Source organism: Hippocampus bargibanti, linkage group LG13, assembly GCF_051943395.1.
Source record: "Hippocampus bargibanti isolate YZ-2025 linkage group LG13, ASM5194339v1, whole genome shotgun sequence".
NCBI lineage: Eukaryota > Metazoa > Chordata > Actinopteri > Syngnathiformes > Syngnathidae > Hippocampus > Hippocampus bargibanti.
Genome location: NC_142746.1, coordinates 15,267,779 through 15,284,979, shown reverse-complemented (window position 1 = coordinate 15,284,979; position 17,201 = coordinate 15,267,779). Strand labels below are relative to the sequence as shown.

Genomic DNA, 17,201 nt, shown 5'->3' with positions numbered 1-17,201 from the left:
CTGGCCCGTCTTGAGAGTTGTCCAACCGGCTGTCTTGACATGCACAATAGTCACTGCGTTGACGAGCGCACTATTGTAAACGGGTTCATGGTGGATTGTTTGCTCAGATACCTAGTTTCATTTTCTCTTAGCCTGGTGTTATGACGAGGGACGTTAAACCTAAAAAATACATGTAGTTTGGCCGACTCTAACTGGTTTATGGTACGTAGATCAGCTAATAGTTAGCGCTAAGGCTACGCTTAACTGCTAGCCTCCTATTGACGAAGTAACAAGTCCGCTGACGACTTAACTTGTTTAATGCATTCGGAAAGGTAAGTCAACCGGCGCGGGAATGAACTCGTTCATACCATTTGCTCTCATTTTAAACAGTGTTGAGTTTATAATGTCAATTTCGTACTTCTGAATGAACTTTATGCTTCGCAGCACATGTAAACTGAATTATGTATTGATGAGAAGGTTTCTTCAGCCGTCATCTGTACAATTTTGAAGGTTTCGGACGTTTCGCCTCCTATCCATATTTTTTGACTGCTGAAAAACGTCCGAAACCTTCGAAATTGTACAGATGACGGCTGAAGAAACCTTCTCATCGATGGACCACTCCTGTACGACTGAGAGCTTACACAGATGAATTATGTATTGTTACCGTTAGCAGACTAATACTCGGAGTAAGCGACTCTGGTAATTTTTTTGTTAATACGCGGCGCTTTATTAAAGAACGTCACACGATTATAATAATTCCAACGACTCAACTCCCATAGGCCACGACAGTAAATAGCGTTGGATACTTGACTATCTGTTGCCTGTCTGCCAATGATTACATTTTAACTTTGCGACACAGTAGAGATACAGAACGATCTATTAGTTAATGCAGCTTCTATGGCTAAAATGTTTTGCTTTTTGGGCCTGTTTTTATCGCTGTCGCAACTTGACCAGTGTCGAGTCGATAATTTACATATTAATTCAGCATTGCAACCCTGACAAACTCCGACGTTATTTACATTGGGTAACCACAAGTGCAACGTAAGCAGCGTCAAGTACATTTGAGAGTCACTTTAAAGAAGGTGATAAGGACAATTCAGCAGTCAAAAAATATGTGGCCATGTTCATGGGCATAGGAGGATGTGCAGTGTCCTCCTCGGGCTGACATCGGCCCATTTGAACCCTGTGGTCTCTATTGGTTTATTGTTGGCCTCCGGCTGCATCTTGCCGCAGTGATGTCACAGCATTCCATGGAGCAGATAAACGACTTAGTGTTAGGGCAGATGAGCGCTCAACATCGCGGATGCTCCTAATAGTGAGTGGGTTGAAGGGCAAATATAAAGGAGTGCAACTGTGTCAACACATGTACCAGCACACTCAAGTCTAGGACACATCAATGTTGTTTTGATGTCCTTATCAAAACATGCAAAGTATGTGAGTCTCAAATGGTGGTTGCCTGTAGAGGGTAGTGGGAAGTAACGGAGTGTGTCTTTGCTGTACACAAGTAAACTTAGCAAGTATCTGTACTTGCTGAGTATTTCTTTTGATGCACACTTTTTACTCTTGACCTCTAAATACAAACACAGATATATCAGTAATTTTCACAAACTGCTTCACCAATCTTGCAAACGTCTTATGAGTGTTTGCAAATGTACAATTGTTTTGCAATCACTTGCTACATACAGTAAAGTCTCGTTATATCGATATCGGATATATCGATAGTCCCGGTTATATCGATACTATTTCTATGCACGCACGGAGAAAATTACATGCAAACAGGGTCGGATATATCGATAGTCCCGGTTATATCGATATTTTTTCGGACTCCCTTGAATATCGATATAACGAGACTTTACTGTATATTATTTTTTCACTATCAATTGCCTTGTGACATGAAAAAATATTTGCAAGTAAAACTGCACTAACCTTTTTTTCTAACCTTTTACAGTCTTTGACAAAAATCAGAATTTTCTGCAGTCATTTGATTTTCACTCTTACCCTCTAAATATCAGATCCAGTTTGTTTTTTATTTTATACGTAATGATGACTGGTCCTGCAAACGCTTGGATTTGATTTTGACGGTGCTCAATTAATTTGTAAAAAGACCATAAAATATTTTTGTTGTAACAGCACAAAATGGGAGAAATGAGCTTATTGGGAGTAAAATAAACACATTTTAGTTGTTGAATGTGTTGGCCCCACAATTGGGCAGTGACCAGGAAGAAATGTCACCTTTAGAAAGCATTTCCTGCTACTATCGTGTTCCTTTTCAGCATGGAAAGGAAAATTCTATTGAATGTTCTCAAAACACTACTACAAATACTTATTTACAGATTGTCAGCATGTGGCAGTGAGCGATGCAAGTGCTGGTGTTAGGGATGGCCATCTGGGGGGCACAAGCCTGCTCTGACTTGCAAAGCTGTGCGACAACGCTTCCACCCAATGCCACCTCCAAAGAGTATTGTTACTCGGCCCGAATTCGCAGCACGGTGCTACAGGGCTTGCCCTTTGGTGGAGTACCAACTGTTCTCGCCCTTGATTTCATGTGCTTTTTGGTGAGTGGTTTTTCCCCATGATCAATACGCTAGTCATTATTTTTCTTATCCATTCATTTCTTGCAAATAAATGTGCACTCGCAGGGCTTGCTGGTCGTGTTCTCTTTCCTTCGAAAAGTAGCGTGGGACTATGGACGTCTCGCTCTGGTCACTGATGCTGACAGGTAAAATATCTTTGACAGGATATGTTTAAAAGTATTTGTTTACTTCAGGAATCTGCACCAAAAAGGAATGTATGTTTCATCAACAAAGACAATTTGAAATATATTGTTCTTAATATTTTATTATTTTATTTTTGTATGTATTATTTACTGGGGCGGCCTGGTAGTAGAGTGGTTAGCACACCGGCTTCACATTGCATAGGTCGCTGGTTCGCGTCCCGGTCCAGCCTCCCTGTGTGGAGTTTGCATGTTCTCCCCGGGCCCGCGTGGGTTTTCTCCGGGTCCTCCAGTTTCCTCCCACACTCCAAAAACATGCATGTCAGGCAGATTGACCACTCCAAATTGTCCCTAGGTGTGAGTGTGACAGTGACTGTTGTACGTCTTTGGGTGCCCTGCGAATTGGCAACCAATTCAGGGTGTCTCCCGCCTCGTGCCCGAAGACAGCTGAGATAGGCTCCAGCACCCCCCGCGACCCTAAGTGGGATGGAAAATGGATGGATGGGTGTGTTATTTACTTATTTTGTGTTACCTATTCTTTGCTAGAGCTGAAGCTGTTGTGAAAACGCTGTATACAGCAATACATATTGTCTTGCATAAGCTGTCTTTCCTCAAATTTCAAAAGGTTAAATAGATAAAAAAGTTGTCAATCCACTCATTTTCAGTATATCATATCAACAACAAGGAAACAAATCAGGAATCAATGACAAGTAAAAGAATCAATGGCATCTTATTTCTTCACAGCTGTTCCGATGACTAGCTAGTTTACTAGCTTCACTGAGGCATTTTCTGCCAAGTTTAGTGTGTCAGACAGCTACACACAATCTGTTTTTATACTAAGTCATTATCATGGATTAGGTTATAAAACAGAAAGTGTGCCAACAGTGAACATATGTCCTTTACACCATATGGAACATATGCCTTGTCATTTTTTTGTCCCATACAAAAAAAATCGCTTGAATACACAGTTGACACGGCAAAATGAAGTGATCTTTGTCTAACTGGAGTTTACCGCTCAATGATTTGACCCAGACAGGAAGTCTGTGTCAGCAGCACGTGGTGTGTCGGGTTGAGTCTAAGCACTTTTGGTTAAATCAAACTTGAAGTTCACCCTATAATGCATCAGTCATCATAACCTGTAAACAAATAACAGGATAGGCTGTCTACAGCTATAACCGCTGTGACTGGAAGGGTGAATATTACAGTGACACCTCAGCCTACGAACTTAATTGTTTCCCAGAAAGTGGGTGTCCATCGAAAAGTTTGTCTCCCAAACATTTATTTCCCATAAGAAACCATTAAAAATGAGCATAATGCGTTCCCAGGTCCCCATAAAACATAATTTTCTACTAAACAAGCCTTAAAACTACACACTACACACACTATTGTATTGTATTGTATTGTAATTAAAGAAATAACCTGTACTGTATAATCAAGTTGTTTTATTTACCTTTGTGATGGTCGTTGATGTAGTTGCCTCTTGATGATATCCGAGTGAAGTTTTCTTCTATTATACCCTCACTCACACGGTCTATTGCTTAGACAACACAGAAGCACCCTTATCCACACGTAGCAATGGTCGATTTAGCTTACTGGTACTGGGAGGCTTAGTCACACAAATGCACACCTCGATCATGTTTTTCAATGATCTCCTTCTTCTGCTCAACCGTAATTTTCTTTTGTGTCCTCTTTGGCTTAACACAAGCCTGTGATGGGGTCTTTTCGGCCCTATAATAGCAAAAGTACTCCACTCGATAGCAAACCACGTCTGCACTCAAAGGGGGCGTGAAAAACTAGTCCGCAAGCCACAGTGGTGCTTGGCGACCGTGTGGTTTGGTGTTCATCCGCCGAAAACTAGTCCGCCATCCACCGTGGTGCTGTGTTGTTTGGTTCATCTGCCGAAAACTAGTTTTTATGCCAAGGTTATATTTAAAGTTTGTGAGTTAAAGTGTCCATAAGCCGAGGTATCACTGTATTTAGATTAACAGCTGTATGATCAAGTGTAATAAGCATATTGGGAGACAAAATGTCGAGTTTTAATTCTTAGCATTTGTAAAATTTACACATGGGCGTAATTTCACAACATCCTCAACATCATTGCAAGTATGGATTTATACAATGATGACATTATTGTAATTATTAAATTACAGTTATTTTCCATTTGACTATAGCTCGATACATTAGAAATTATACTTGTGGATCCAAGTTTCACCCAAAGCATCTAATCGACCACTAAAAAGCTGCTTTGCAGTAGTATGCTGTTCAGAAGAATGCATAAATAATTTCACCAATAAATTTGAATGGTAAGATAAAAAATGTCAACTCTAGGCAGAGAACGCTAAAAACCTTGTGAATTCTGAAAAGGTTGACCTCATGACATGTTGCCAGCTGTGGACATTTGGATTTTACTCCTCCACTATTTTTGCAGCTGCATGTCTAGTGATAATTGGGTTGTGGGGTGATAAGAGGGGGTGGCAGCTCAAAGTCAAAGTAAGCTTTATTGTCAAATATGCATGACATACAGCACAGATGAAATTACTGTCCTCTCGGACCCAGCATGCAAGGCACTTATGACTTTAACAAACATAATAAACACGAAAACGCCAATATACTGTCAGTCTTTTGTCAAATATTGAAAGCAGACTATGTAAGTGCCGTGCTTACATATCTGTTCATTGCTGGTGTGTTTGTTGTGTGCTAGGAAGCTAATTAGAAAAGTTCGTCTGAAATTTTTCCTCTGTGTAGAGTTCCTTAATGGCAGGGTTGCTTTGTATCAGCGAAAATGTTTTGCCTGTCTTTTCACCAGGATAATGGATCAGCGCTACAGTCGTCTGGATGATCGGGAATAGTATGTTATATTTGTATTGCCTTTTCTTTACTTGCTTCCTCTTTCTATTGTTAACCTAGCTACCACTTTTAGGTTTCCCCATTCTTGGTGTTTTAGCTTTTTTCCTCCAGGTGTTTCCCAGTGCCAGGGTCCTAAATGATCTCCCTGCTCTTCTTGCCAATGTCATTCTTGTGTTGTTGTGTCCTTGTCTTTAATTAGATCTGTGTACTAATCTCTGTATTAACCTCTTTCTGAAGCGTGGCCTTCTCTTGTGTGGCTGCACAGCATGATGCTCACAGACAAGACTCTTAGATTGAGGTTGGAATGCTACTTAATTTAGTCTTCACCTTGATTGCTACACTTGAGAGAATCCCTCTCTAATTTCTCATTGAAATGAAGGCGTCATTCTCACGGGGGCTACAATACTCTTCTGATAAACACACCTTGAGCTCCAGCGGAGCATCAGCACTTCCTTAAAGGACAACCGACGTCTTCGGACAAGTTGTGTCCATAATTTGTAAAATGGCTTCAAATGACTTCTACTGAGCGTATTTTACAAAGATTCTACCGTTTTAAGACTTGTGCTGAATATTCCGGAAGTCTTGTTTTTGAGTTGGTGACGAGTCCGTACGTGACGTCACTGAAGGAACGCCCCTGACCGGAAAAAAAGGACACATTGTAGCATCACGTCAATGCTTGTTTGGTCTGAAAACCTCGTGTTGCACCAGAAAGAGCCAGAAGTGGGCGTCCAAGCTCCATGTAAGGAATTTATCAGCCTGTGGAAACAGGCTGATTCATTCATCGGGCTGATTTTGGACAATTTAAGTAATTTTTATTGGTGTTTTGCATTTGAATAAAAATATCATACTGCGTGTTTTGGGTATTTTAGATGCTATAAAACGTTTTTCTGATGTCAGTTGGGAAACAAAAAAGTGACGTTGGTTGTCCTTTAAGCTATGATACCAAAAAGTGCTCACCTCACTCTTGCGTTTGTAGGGTTTCAGGGGTCTCCAACCATTTTCAAACTGAAAACTACTTTTTGGACACTCATTAATGATGAGGGTTTTCCTTTACACATACTTCGGCAATAAAGCATTTGTTCTAATTGCCTTGTGCTATGATATTGCTAATAGTCTTCATCTGTGATACTGATCACATTGATTTCTCACAATAATTATCAACCATGAGATGACACGAAAGGGAACACGTAAATGTCATTATGTAACATATTGCTATAAATAACTGCAAAATATTCATATTTTTTATGATTCACTTCTTATCACACTCCTAGGAAATCACAGTGTAGCATTTCTGACGAGGAGGGATATATATATAGGGCCAGAGCTACCAGCAAAATTTTAGTTCACTGACACAGCCTCTTGGATGAGAAGCGAAACATCCGACACCTTCAAAGAAGTCCAGGTGACGACTGAAGAAACCTTTTAATCATTTCTGAAGAGTTATTTTGAATACAAATTGGTACTGCGGCCTACCTGATGCCCAAGGGTAGCGTGTTGGTGACCCGTGAATAGAGTAAGTTAAGGGAAAGCACATTCCCTCTGCTGAACTCAAGAGGATCTGCTGCTTGTTCATGTGTCTGAGCTTCTTCTGGGCTGAGATCTCTTTGGGCAGAAACAAGTTATGAAGATCAACATTACAAACTCACTTTCCAAGGTCTCTTATTTTGAAAGCAACCATTGGTGTTACTCTTACTGTTAAGGGATGATCTCAGAACGCCTCTAGTCTGTGCAATAAACCATGGGTCTTGTCTGAAAGGGCCAGCTGAATAAATCCATCCTCTTATGCTTCCAGTGCACCGTTTTACTGGAAATGCAATGATAAAAGGTTGCGTTCATGTGTGTACAAGCTTTCCCATTCTACTAATGGCAGTTCCAATGTGTTGAGTTTTCCCCTCCCTTTTAAGCCATAACAATGCTATGGGTTGTGTTATGTCCACAGTGCAGTCGCTGCCTTAACGGAGGCACCTGAACGCTATGAGCGCCTCACCTCAGTTTCCAGTTCGGTTGACATAGATCAGAGAGACACAGTAAGAACTTTGCTGCTTTTTGAGATCAGGAATGTGTTTTTGGCCATGTTTCGTTCATATTATTGCTCTTTTCTCTTATAGGGCTTCTGTTCCTGGCTCACTGCCATCTTCCGAATCAAGTCAGTCAGCCTTGCTCTTTATTAGATACCTTGTATAAATATTTTTTTTGTCCAGATACAGATACCTCACACTTTCTTGATATTTTTTACCTTGTAGGGATGATGAGATAAGGGAGAAGTGTGGGGAGGATGCAGTGCATTATTTGTCCTTTCAACGCCACATCATTGGCCTGTTGGTAGTGGTGGGTGTGCTCTCTGTTGGCATCATATTGCCTGTTAACTTCTCAGGAAACCTACTTGGTGAGTTCACCATGTTTTCTAACAATAGTATGGGACCACTTTGTGTGACACAAAATTATAATGAAAATCTTTTGAACCGTCTTGAGTCCTTTTACAGTCAATGTGTGTCATTGCTCCTCTTCCTACAAACATAAAATGAATATTTTTTTAACTTGTAACTCATTTCAATGTCTGATCTCAACACATTTCACCAGGAGTCTAACTTGTCTTTTTTTCCGACAGAAAACAATGCATATAATTTTGGAAGAACGACTATAGCCAATCTTGATGCAGAGTGAGTGTTTCTTGAGCAGCAATATTTGCACCAATGTGATTTACAGTCTTTGTTGCTTAACACTTGATATGTCATCCTTTTATCTTATCCAGTAATGCGCTTTTGTGGCTGCACACCATATTTGCATTCCTTTACCTGTTACTGACAGTATGCAGCATGAGAAGACACACCTCTAAGATGCACTACGCCGAGGATGACCTGGTTGGTTTCACACAATTCCTTCCACAATCAAACTTTGAAAAAAAATGACATTCTTACTTCCAAAATCACTGCAGGTCAAAAGAACATTATTTGTCAATGGACTCTCCAAATATGCAGAAGAAACGGAAATAAAGCAACACTTTGAGTAAGGGCTTTCAAATATTTTTTGGGTGTGATTTCATATTGAATCTCATTTCCTGTCTGCTCATGTATTCCATAACTGCATTAGCGTATATGAGTGCCATGCCTTTTCCTCTTAAAGCTGGTTTCGGCAACTATGTACCCAGTATGAGACAATGGCCAGACTATAAGTATAAGCAGGTCATGTGTCATTTCCTTCTCGTAAGGAGGGATGCTTGGCCCTTATCCCACTTAACCAGCATTTATTATGCAGAATGTTGTCTCCACTCTTCTTGTAATATGATTCTCTCCCTCCCTTTGACTAGGCAAGCATATGAAAACTGTGCTGTGCTGGAAGCTCGCATCTGTTACAATGTAGCCAGGCTGATGTATCTGAACTCTGAAAGGTACCAATTTAACACGGTAGAAAATGACGATTAATCCTTTGTTTGTCAAGTCATCGGGGTGAAGTATGACTGTTTTGTATGCAGGAAGAAAGCTGAGCGCAGCAAAAAATTCTTCCTTGATCTGCAGGCTAAAGAGCACATGGCCACCATGATAAACCCAAAGCCATGTGGACACCTTTGCTGTTGCATCATCAAAGGTTGTGAGCAGGTTAGACAAACTTTTCCTATTATCTCAAAACAATAACACGGCTTAGTTTTCTGGCAGTCAATTGTCTGTCTGACTGTCTTTTTTTGTATACGATGATAGCTTTTTTGCTATTCTGCTTATTTCTCTGATAAGTTTGAGTGGATCAGGAGTCCACACACCCCTGTAATGCCATTTTAATGAAATAAAAAAATGAGGCAATACTTAACATTTTCTAAATCTTTTTTCGACCATTAAAACAGCCTATAACTTACAAAAAGAAATGATAATGATCATATAGCTGCATCATCTGCAGACCCCCTTATAACTTGCCATATGTATGTTCGAGTGGTCTTTTCCTGACACCCTTGGGATTTTAAGAAACCTGAAGTAGTATTTGAACTGTTCATAAATCACACACACTATTGACTACTACTATAATTACTACTGATTTTGAGTTGTTAAGTTTATGACACATTAATAGTGGTGGAGTATGGCAAATTTAGAAATTATTCCCCATTGTTTAATTTTTTTGGATATCACACATGTCTGGCATTTGAACAGATGTGTGTACGTTTCTGTATCCACTGTATATTCATTTCAGAAATCCAATCTTAAATGCACTACAAATCTCAACCATCTCATTCATCTGTGCTGTATGTCATGCATATTAGCATATTTGACAATAAAGCTGACTTTGACTTTGAACCACATTTGGATGTTTATCTTCACACAGGAAGAGGCTGTGACCTATTATACCAAGCTGGAAGCTCAATTAAAAGATGGCTACAGGAAGGAGAGAGAGAAGGTCAACAGGAAACCTTTAGGAATGGCATTTGTCACCTTTCAAAATGAATCCATCACTGCAATGTAAGAAATACACTGTTTATGTATTATGCATATATAAAAAGTTCCGTAAATGCATGTGAATGATTTTCTCTCAGAATCTTGAAGGACTTCAACGCTTGCAAATGTCAGGGCTGCCACTGTCGCAGAGAGCCTAAGAGCTCTGCATTTAGTGACAAACTCCAGACACACAACTGGACTGTGAGCTACGCCCCCGATCCACACAATGTCTACTGGTTAGTGTAAATTCAAGTCACTGCGTCAGCTACGTAACCAGCTGTGTTGGCCAGTCCAGCTTTTGATCCAATTATGACATTATTTTTTTTTTGTCCCCTAGGGAGCATCTGTCATTGGGAGGTTTCTCGTGGTGGATCCGCTGCTTGATCATAAACTGTGTCCTCTTCCTCCTTCTATTCTTCCTCACCACACCAGCCATCATTATCTCAACTATGGACAAGTTCAATGTGACCAAACCAGTGGAGTACTTAAACGTGAGGGCATTTTTCTCTAGAAAAATAATAATAAATCATACTCAGCCAACCTTATATATTTTTTCTAAATCATACAAAGGAACGATAATTATAATACTCTGCAAATCTCTAATATTAAGTAATGAAGTAATTCCTCCAAGCTTTACTGTTACATTTGCAGGAAAATAGTCTTTCATAACTTAAATCGTCTTGTCTTTTTATGGAAAAACAATCCCATCTTTTTTGTCCCCATGCAAGTCTACCAGGGCAAACTGTTGAATGTATAGGCGGATTAGACGTTTTATCATAATTTACTTTATTTGCCATCATTTAAAGATGGTCCTCAGATTACTTTTAGAATCTGTACAAATATATGGACGGAGCTAAGCTTTGGCCCTCTGTTTAGACACTATTTCGTCGTGGAGTTCTTGTCACAACCTTTTAGTGTGTGTCTACTTTTTTTCCCACAGAATCCAATTATCACTCAATTTTTCCCCACCCTCCTGCTGTGGTCCTTCTCTGCATTACTTCCTACCATTGTCTACTACTCTGCCTTCTTTGAAGCCCATTGGACTCGGTAGGATTTTTACTTAAATCAATCATTTCAGGATGTGTGTGGGCGCGTTTGTGTGTGTGCGTGTTTGCGTGTTTTTCTTTTTGTGTCTACATATTGATAATGTGTCCCTTCTTTCCTACAGGTCTGGCGAGAACAGAACTACTATGCACAAATGCTACACATTTCTAATCTTTATGGTGCTCCTACTGCCCTCCCTTGGTCTAAGCAGGTACTGCATAATTTTTTTGTTTTCACATAAAAAAGGATGTTTACTGTACCGTACATATTTGTATTTTTTTGTATTTACATTACTGTGTTTGTTTTGATTTAACTGTGTTAATGATGTAGCTGTTAGTTGTAACTATGTTTTTTTTTTTGTCTGTCCGTAGTTTGGATGTGTTCTTCCGGTGGCTTTTTGACAAAAGATTCTTGGCAGATGCGAAAGTGAGATTTGAGTAAGTTGCATATGCAGAGAAGCAAAAGCTTTACAGCAATTATTCACTGAAATATGTGTGTGTTCAACGCTTCAATCATTCTGCACTGGAACATACGGTATTTATCATTTTTAGCATGTACTCTGAATCCTAGTAAATGAGAATGTTGAGTATTAAATTGTTATTGTATAAGTCACTTTTTACCTAAAACAATAGTTAGAATTGTCTACATCACACGCTGATAGCCTTTCTTTGAGGTGTTATGGCTTTGTCACATATTGGAAAAAAAAATGTAAATGAGCTTAATTGAAGACTTTGAAATTGCCCATAGGTCTTAAAGTGAGTGTGAACGATTGTCTACTACTAGGGGGTATTTCCCACCTCTAGCCTAAAGACAGCTGAGGTCCTGAGCTCCAGTCAAATTAGCCCTAAAAAGGGCAGGCAATACAGATTATGAGTGAATGAAAGTAGATTGAAGCTTTTAATCACTATGATCTGTCTGTGGTACCCAAATCAGGTGCGTGTTCCTTCCGGACAATGGAGCCTTCTTTGTGAACTATGTCATTGCATCTGCATTCATCGGCAATGCCATGGACTTGCTCAGGATCCCCGGTCTGCTTATGTACATGATCCGCCTTTGCCTTGCCCGATCCGCAGCCGAGCGCAGGAACGTAAAAAGGGTTAGTATGCGGGTTCCTCACCAACAATGCTCAATTTGTTATTCATTTTGGGGTGACTTAAACCATCTGTATCCCTTTTTGTGACCGTGACCACTCATACCGCCCTATATTTTCTTGCATGAAACCTGCTCATGATGGAAAGTCAAAAATATGATAGCTGTATTAATATTTTATCGTAAACCTATCTGGGCAAATATGAAAGCAATGTTTTTCCAATTTTCCAATCCAAGTTTGAAGATTAAAATACCATGATTCAATTCTGATATTTATCTTTTCATTATGTAGCATCAAGCCTACGAGTTCCAGTTTGGAGCGGCTTATGCCTGGATGATGTGTGTCTTCACAGTGGTTATGACCTACAGCATCACCTGCCCAATCATTGTCCCCTTCGGTAAATTCTGCTTTTTCAATTGCCCTCGTCTGCAACTGCTAATGCAACCTGATGCAATTATGTTGTTCTGTTCTTCATACAGTCGCTCATCAGCCAGCCTAATCGGATTTGTTCTTACTTCATACTCCACTTCTTTGTGCAGGGCTGATGTATATGCTGCTCAAACACCTCGCAGATAGGTACAACATGTACTATGCTTACCTGCCTTCCAAACTGGACAAGAAAATCCATTCTGGAGCCGTCAACCAAGTTGTGGCTGCTCCAATTCTCTGTCTATTTTGGCTCCTTTTCTTCTCCACGATGCGCTCTGGTAGAAAAGCACTCCATCTACAGACCACAAATGACGAATTAAAGTGCCTGATTAACAGATGTCCTCCAAATTTCCTTTCTCAGGGTTTTCAGCTGCAATCTCTATGTTCACGTTCATAGTATTGATCATCACAATCACTGTCTGCCTCTTGCATGTCTGCTTTGGACATTTTAAATATTTGAGCGCACACAACTACAAGGTAACAAAACCTGTTCAGTGGTACTGTTTTTATTTAAAATGTTGTTTTAACTTGACTTAAATATATGTGTTTTGTGTGTTTCAGATTGACACTCAAGAATTGAATGTGACTGTGAATGGGCATATAGAGTGCACTACTGACTCGAACAAAGCTGCAGTAAGTATTTGGGCAAATGTCCTTGTACGTTTGAGTGTCTCGCACAGGTGTAAATGTATAGACAATGTGCCATCATTAACTAACATGCAAATTCAGTACAAATGGACACAAAATCAGTCACAGCAGTGCTTCATTTCAGTATTTTTTTTTTTCGGTAGATAACCTCAATGAAAGCAAAGAACATTTACCTTTGGCTTGTTGTGGATATTTTTTAGGCGGTTCTAACATTCCTCGTTGTGTCCGGCTGTTTCTCCTTCCAAAATCTCATCAGTAGTTACTTTTTGAGCCCTTAGCTTTGTGACACAATGATACCTCAAAGTACATTGCATATAGAGTACTCCGATCTTGTCAGACACTGCTGATGCATTGTTTATTTTGATTCTTAAAAATATAATTCCATTCATGGATTTATACTGTGTACTTTTGAAAGGTTGGGTTATTGGGGGGCGGAATGAGGCATATGTGGAAACCTTTAACGGGGGTTTCCAAGTCTGGCCGTTTGGGAAACTTTCCGAAATTCACAGTGGCCCAATGCAATTTTTTGCCTCTCTTATCTAATGTTGCCTCTGAATTATTACTCCCTGCCACGCAATGCAATCTTCAAATGTAACAGCAGGGAGCGCAGTAATCCATATTAACGTGGCGTCTAAAGAAAATCACTCACAGAATACAAACATCTGTAAATAAGCAGTATTTTTAATACAATTCTGAACACTGACCGTGATCACATTCATTGATTCTGATCAGTATCAGCTAAAAGCTTTTTGTAAAAATGTTGCAGACAGTGCCTCTTTTCAAGGTTGCTTTTGAGAAAGATTTTATTTGTAATCTTGGTTCGCCTTCCCAACAGCAGATGTACATCGCTGAGGTTCTGCAAGATCCAAATTCAGAGGAGGCCGGATCAGGCAGTGGCGAGGACGATGGTCAGGGGTCATCCCAAGATGAGGAAATCATCAATGTGGAAAATGGCCTCAATGAGGACTTCCAGTCAGGAGAGGATAGACTCATTGATAATGAAGTGCGACACTGAGACAACACAAAGTTAAAAGCCACTGAGAAGAATGCACTGAATAAATGAACCGGAAGAGAGCCAACAAGTTCATCAAAGAATCTCAATTTGATGGAGAGGTGAAAAACTAATGGATACGTGTTGTCTACTAATAATTACATGGATTCTAGCTCAAGGATTCTTACAGTCTTACACGGCAGCAATGGCCATCAGATGAACCTTCATAGGGCACGGACCCAGGGAAAAGACAAAGGTTGACAAGAACTCTTTGGCCCTGTATTGAAGGGAATTATGCTCTCTCCTCCTCAACATCGTTACACGTATAACGAGAAGACTTTGAACTCCAGTAATCCTGACTTTCCACAAAGGTACCGTCAATTGCGTGCTCTTCAAGAAGTGGCAAATTTTCCAGAATCATCTCCTAGTACTCCAACATATCCTCACAGAGCGTTCCATATCTAATGCGGTTCTCAAGTGAGGTGCAGATGTTTCCGAAATCCCATTAAAGAGAAGATGACTATTTTCTTTTAGCACATGACCTTCTTGGGCATTGATTTAAACACATTTCGTTCCCACTATGGATGATGAGCGATCTCATAGCACACTAGAGTGAAGCGATGCAGATAGTTACGATTGCTGTTGGACTGCTGCTCCTTACCCTGATATAAGAGGACTTTGGGTTGAATAGGGACAGACAGTTTGGTGGGTCAATCTGTTATGATAGTTGACATTAGCTGTTTTCTTTCCAACCCCATAGGTTTACAAATATGCACGGATAGTGATATTTTAATTCATTTTATGGTGGAAACTGGATGACTAGTTTGTCACATATTTGCCCTTGTTAACTTTTGGATAGGCACTTGATCATGTAGAGCCTATTAGGTGACTTAAAATATCTCTTGTAGCTGTTGAAACCCTCTGCAAACTGATTTGTAAGTTATTTTCATTCAATTGTGTACGGTCGATAATGAAATGTGAAATAACAAAAGAACTCAACTGTCATAACTGTGGGTAAGATGCATTCAACATTTAAATACTTCAAGCTTAACCAAGTAACATTATTTCATGTGAAATACACCACACACACGCACACACACACACAAAGGAGGCCTTATTGTGCATCAAATGTGTCATTTTTTAATCTTACTGAGGAAGGGCGGATGGAAAATAACTATCTTTTTCCGCGATAAGTTTTCAATTCAGTGATGTTGAAAAAGTTAATGTTTCAGACCCACTCCATTACTTTCACAATGACAACTCTACTAAAGCAACTGCCAAGGTCAATAGAAACTCACCATCGGCTCCATTCACAACACCGACAAGTTACCGTGACCTGTTTTTAGAACGCGTCTATTATTTTGGTACAGTTCTAACAAAATAATTGTCTGACTTGTTCAATTGGTGTTCTCTTCCGATTGTTCCATACCTCAACATTTGCATACCTCTATTATTTCTGAACGGGTTCTGGTGGAATATGTTGACAACACTATTTGTTCCACTTTGAATGTAGCTGACCACTGCAACATTAGATGAGATGCTAATAAAGGTAGCTAATAGGCAATGAGCATTGGTTCATTGGACAACCATACATGTGCTATTGTGTATTAAATCAGAAATAGCAGATGTCGTGTCATCTCAAGGAGAACATTCATGTGTGTCAGTCTGTTGGCCTGAGTGATGTCTTATAATTTTAAAGATATTTTCTGTAAAGTCATCGACATTGTGAATCATGTTGTTTTAGCTAATCTATGCATCTCTGAATTCACTGGAAATAAAACAATAGTTTTTGTTAACAACAAAGTCTTTGTAAATAGAAGTTGTTAGCTTGTTCTGTTTTCTGACTGTTCAGCAAAACACTTTGTTTTAAAATTGCACTTCTTTCTTGGGGAAAGATGAAAAGGACAGTATTAAACAAACAAACAAACTAAATTCCACTTTTTATGTCGTGGCATTTGTGCTACTTTTGTTGAGTTAATTTAGCAGTTTTTAGCTTTTGTGTGCTTAAAGGACTTTTGTAATAGAGAGAAAGAGATGATCATATATATATATATATATATATATATATATATATATATATATATATATATATATATATATATATATAATATATATATATATATATACACACTGTGACTGGAAGATAAAGCATCTAAAGGACTTTGAAGTTCAGTTTGTGATGTAATGTAGGGAAAGAGATGCCCATTTCACGGTAAGATCAGAGCATTGTCATCAAATGGTGAGTAGCGTTTTTCCTTTTTCCTTTTTTTGAATGTTGCTGTGCTGATGACCATTTTGTGTTTGGGAGCCTTTTACCGAGCGAGTTGCTTGTTCTGTAGCCACAAACGGACATGAGTCTTCTTGTGCCGGTCCCAAGCCCGGATAAATACAGAGGGTGGTGTCAGGAAGGGCATCCAACGTAAACGCTTGGCCAAAACAAAAATGCGGATCAGACCTCTAAAGATGGAGGACACTGATTTGCTGTGGCGACCCTTTGAAGTGAAAAGCCGAAAGAAAAAGAAGATTTACATACATACTAAATGTGTTAAACAACTCCTTTTTTGAAAGTGAGCAAAGTTATTGGGACAGACAAACCTGCTCAAATGTTAAGCCCAATACAATACAACACATCCTGATTACCGGTAATTTAGTGAGTTGACAACAGACCCACAAAACATCACTCATTCACTGTCGGTCATGTGCAAAAATGAGTCCACTTTGTCATTGTCACTCGAATTCCAGAAACCACAGAATATTGAGTTTCAGGACTACATAAACATTCAATGCAGCGTAAGAAACCTGAGACTCTCTTCATTCATCAGAAAAAAAGTTATTTTCTAAATTATATCTGTCTGAAGTTATATGATCTTGAAAGGAGAGTGGTTGTCCAAAATAAATTGCAATACATACATATTGGTTTATATAGCGCTTTAATAACAGCTGATGCTGGAATAAAGTGCTATCATTGATAAAAGGGAACTGCTGCCCCCTGGTAGAAGGGGAAAAAATATTGACAGATTTCTGGCCAGGCCAACAAATCAG

The 17,201-nt window shown here is 39.4% G+C and overlaps 1 protein-coding gene across 3 annotated transcripts; it reads left to right on the top strand.

Annotated features, from left to right (window-relative positions):
• The first annotated feature begins 5 nt into the window (after nt 1-5).
• tmem63ba (transmembrane protein 63Ba) lies at nt 6-16,091 on the top strand. Of its 3 annotated transcripts, none has more exons than XM_089012150.1 (24): nt 6-311; nt 2,313-2,534; nt 2,619-2,698; nt 5,499-5,540; nt 7,479-7,566; nt 7,648-7,685; nt 7,783-7,925; nt 8,148-8,199; nt 8,292-8,400; nt 8,475-8,545; nt 8,847-8,927; nt 9,012-9,135; nt 9,848-9,981; nt 10,056-10,193; nt 10,295-10,448; nt 10,898-11,004; nt 11,126-11,212; nt 11,373-11,438; nt 11,935-12,097; nt 12,383-12,488; nt 12,631-12,798; nt 12,882-12,997; nt 13,082-13,153; nt 14,007-16,091. In XM_089012150.1, exons 2-24 carry the CDS (start codon nt 2,337-2,339, stop codon nt 14,181-14,183), a joined length of 2,514 nt encoding a protein of 837 aa, XP_088868276.1. In that variant the 5' UTR covers nt 6-311; nt 2,313-2,336; the 3' UTR covers nt 14,184-16,091. The 3 variants fall into 3 exon arrangements, with proteins under 3 accessions (XP_088868276.1, XP_088868277.1, XP_088868275.1); XM_089012149.1 differs by having other exon boundaries at nt 7-311; nt 14,004-16,091; XM_089012151.1 differs by lacking the exon at nt 5,499-5,540 and having other exon boundaries at nt 14,004-16,091.
• The last annotated feature ends 1,110 nt before the right edge of the window (nt 16,092-17,201 follow it).

Coding starts and splice junctions, on each gene's coding strand:
- tmem63ba (XM_089012149.1), top strand. CDS start 2,337: ATGCAAGTGCTGGTGTTAGGGATGGCCATCTGGGGGGCACAAGCCTGC. Junction 7,926..8,147: donor CTTCTCAGGAAACCTACTTG/GTGAGTTCACCA, acceptor TTTTTCCGACAG/AAAACAATGCATATAATTTT. Junction 13,154..14,003: donor CTGACTCGAACAAAGCTGCA/GTAAGTATTTGG, acceptor CCTTCCCAACAG/CAGATGTACATCGCTGAGGT.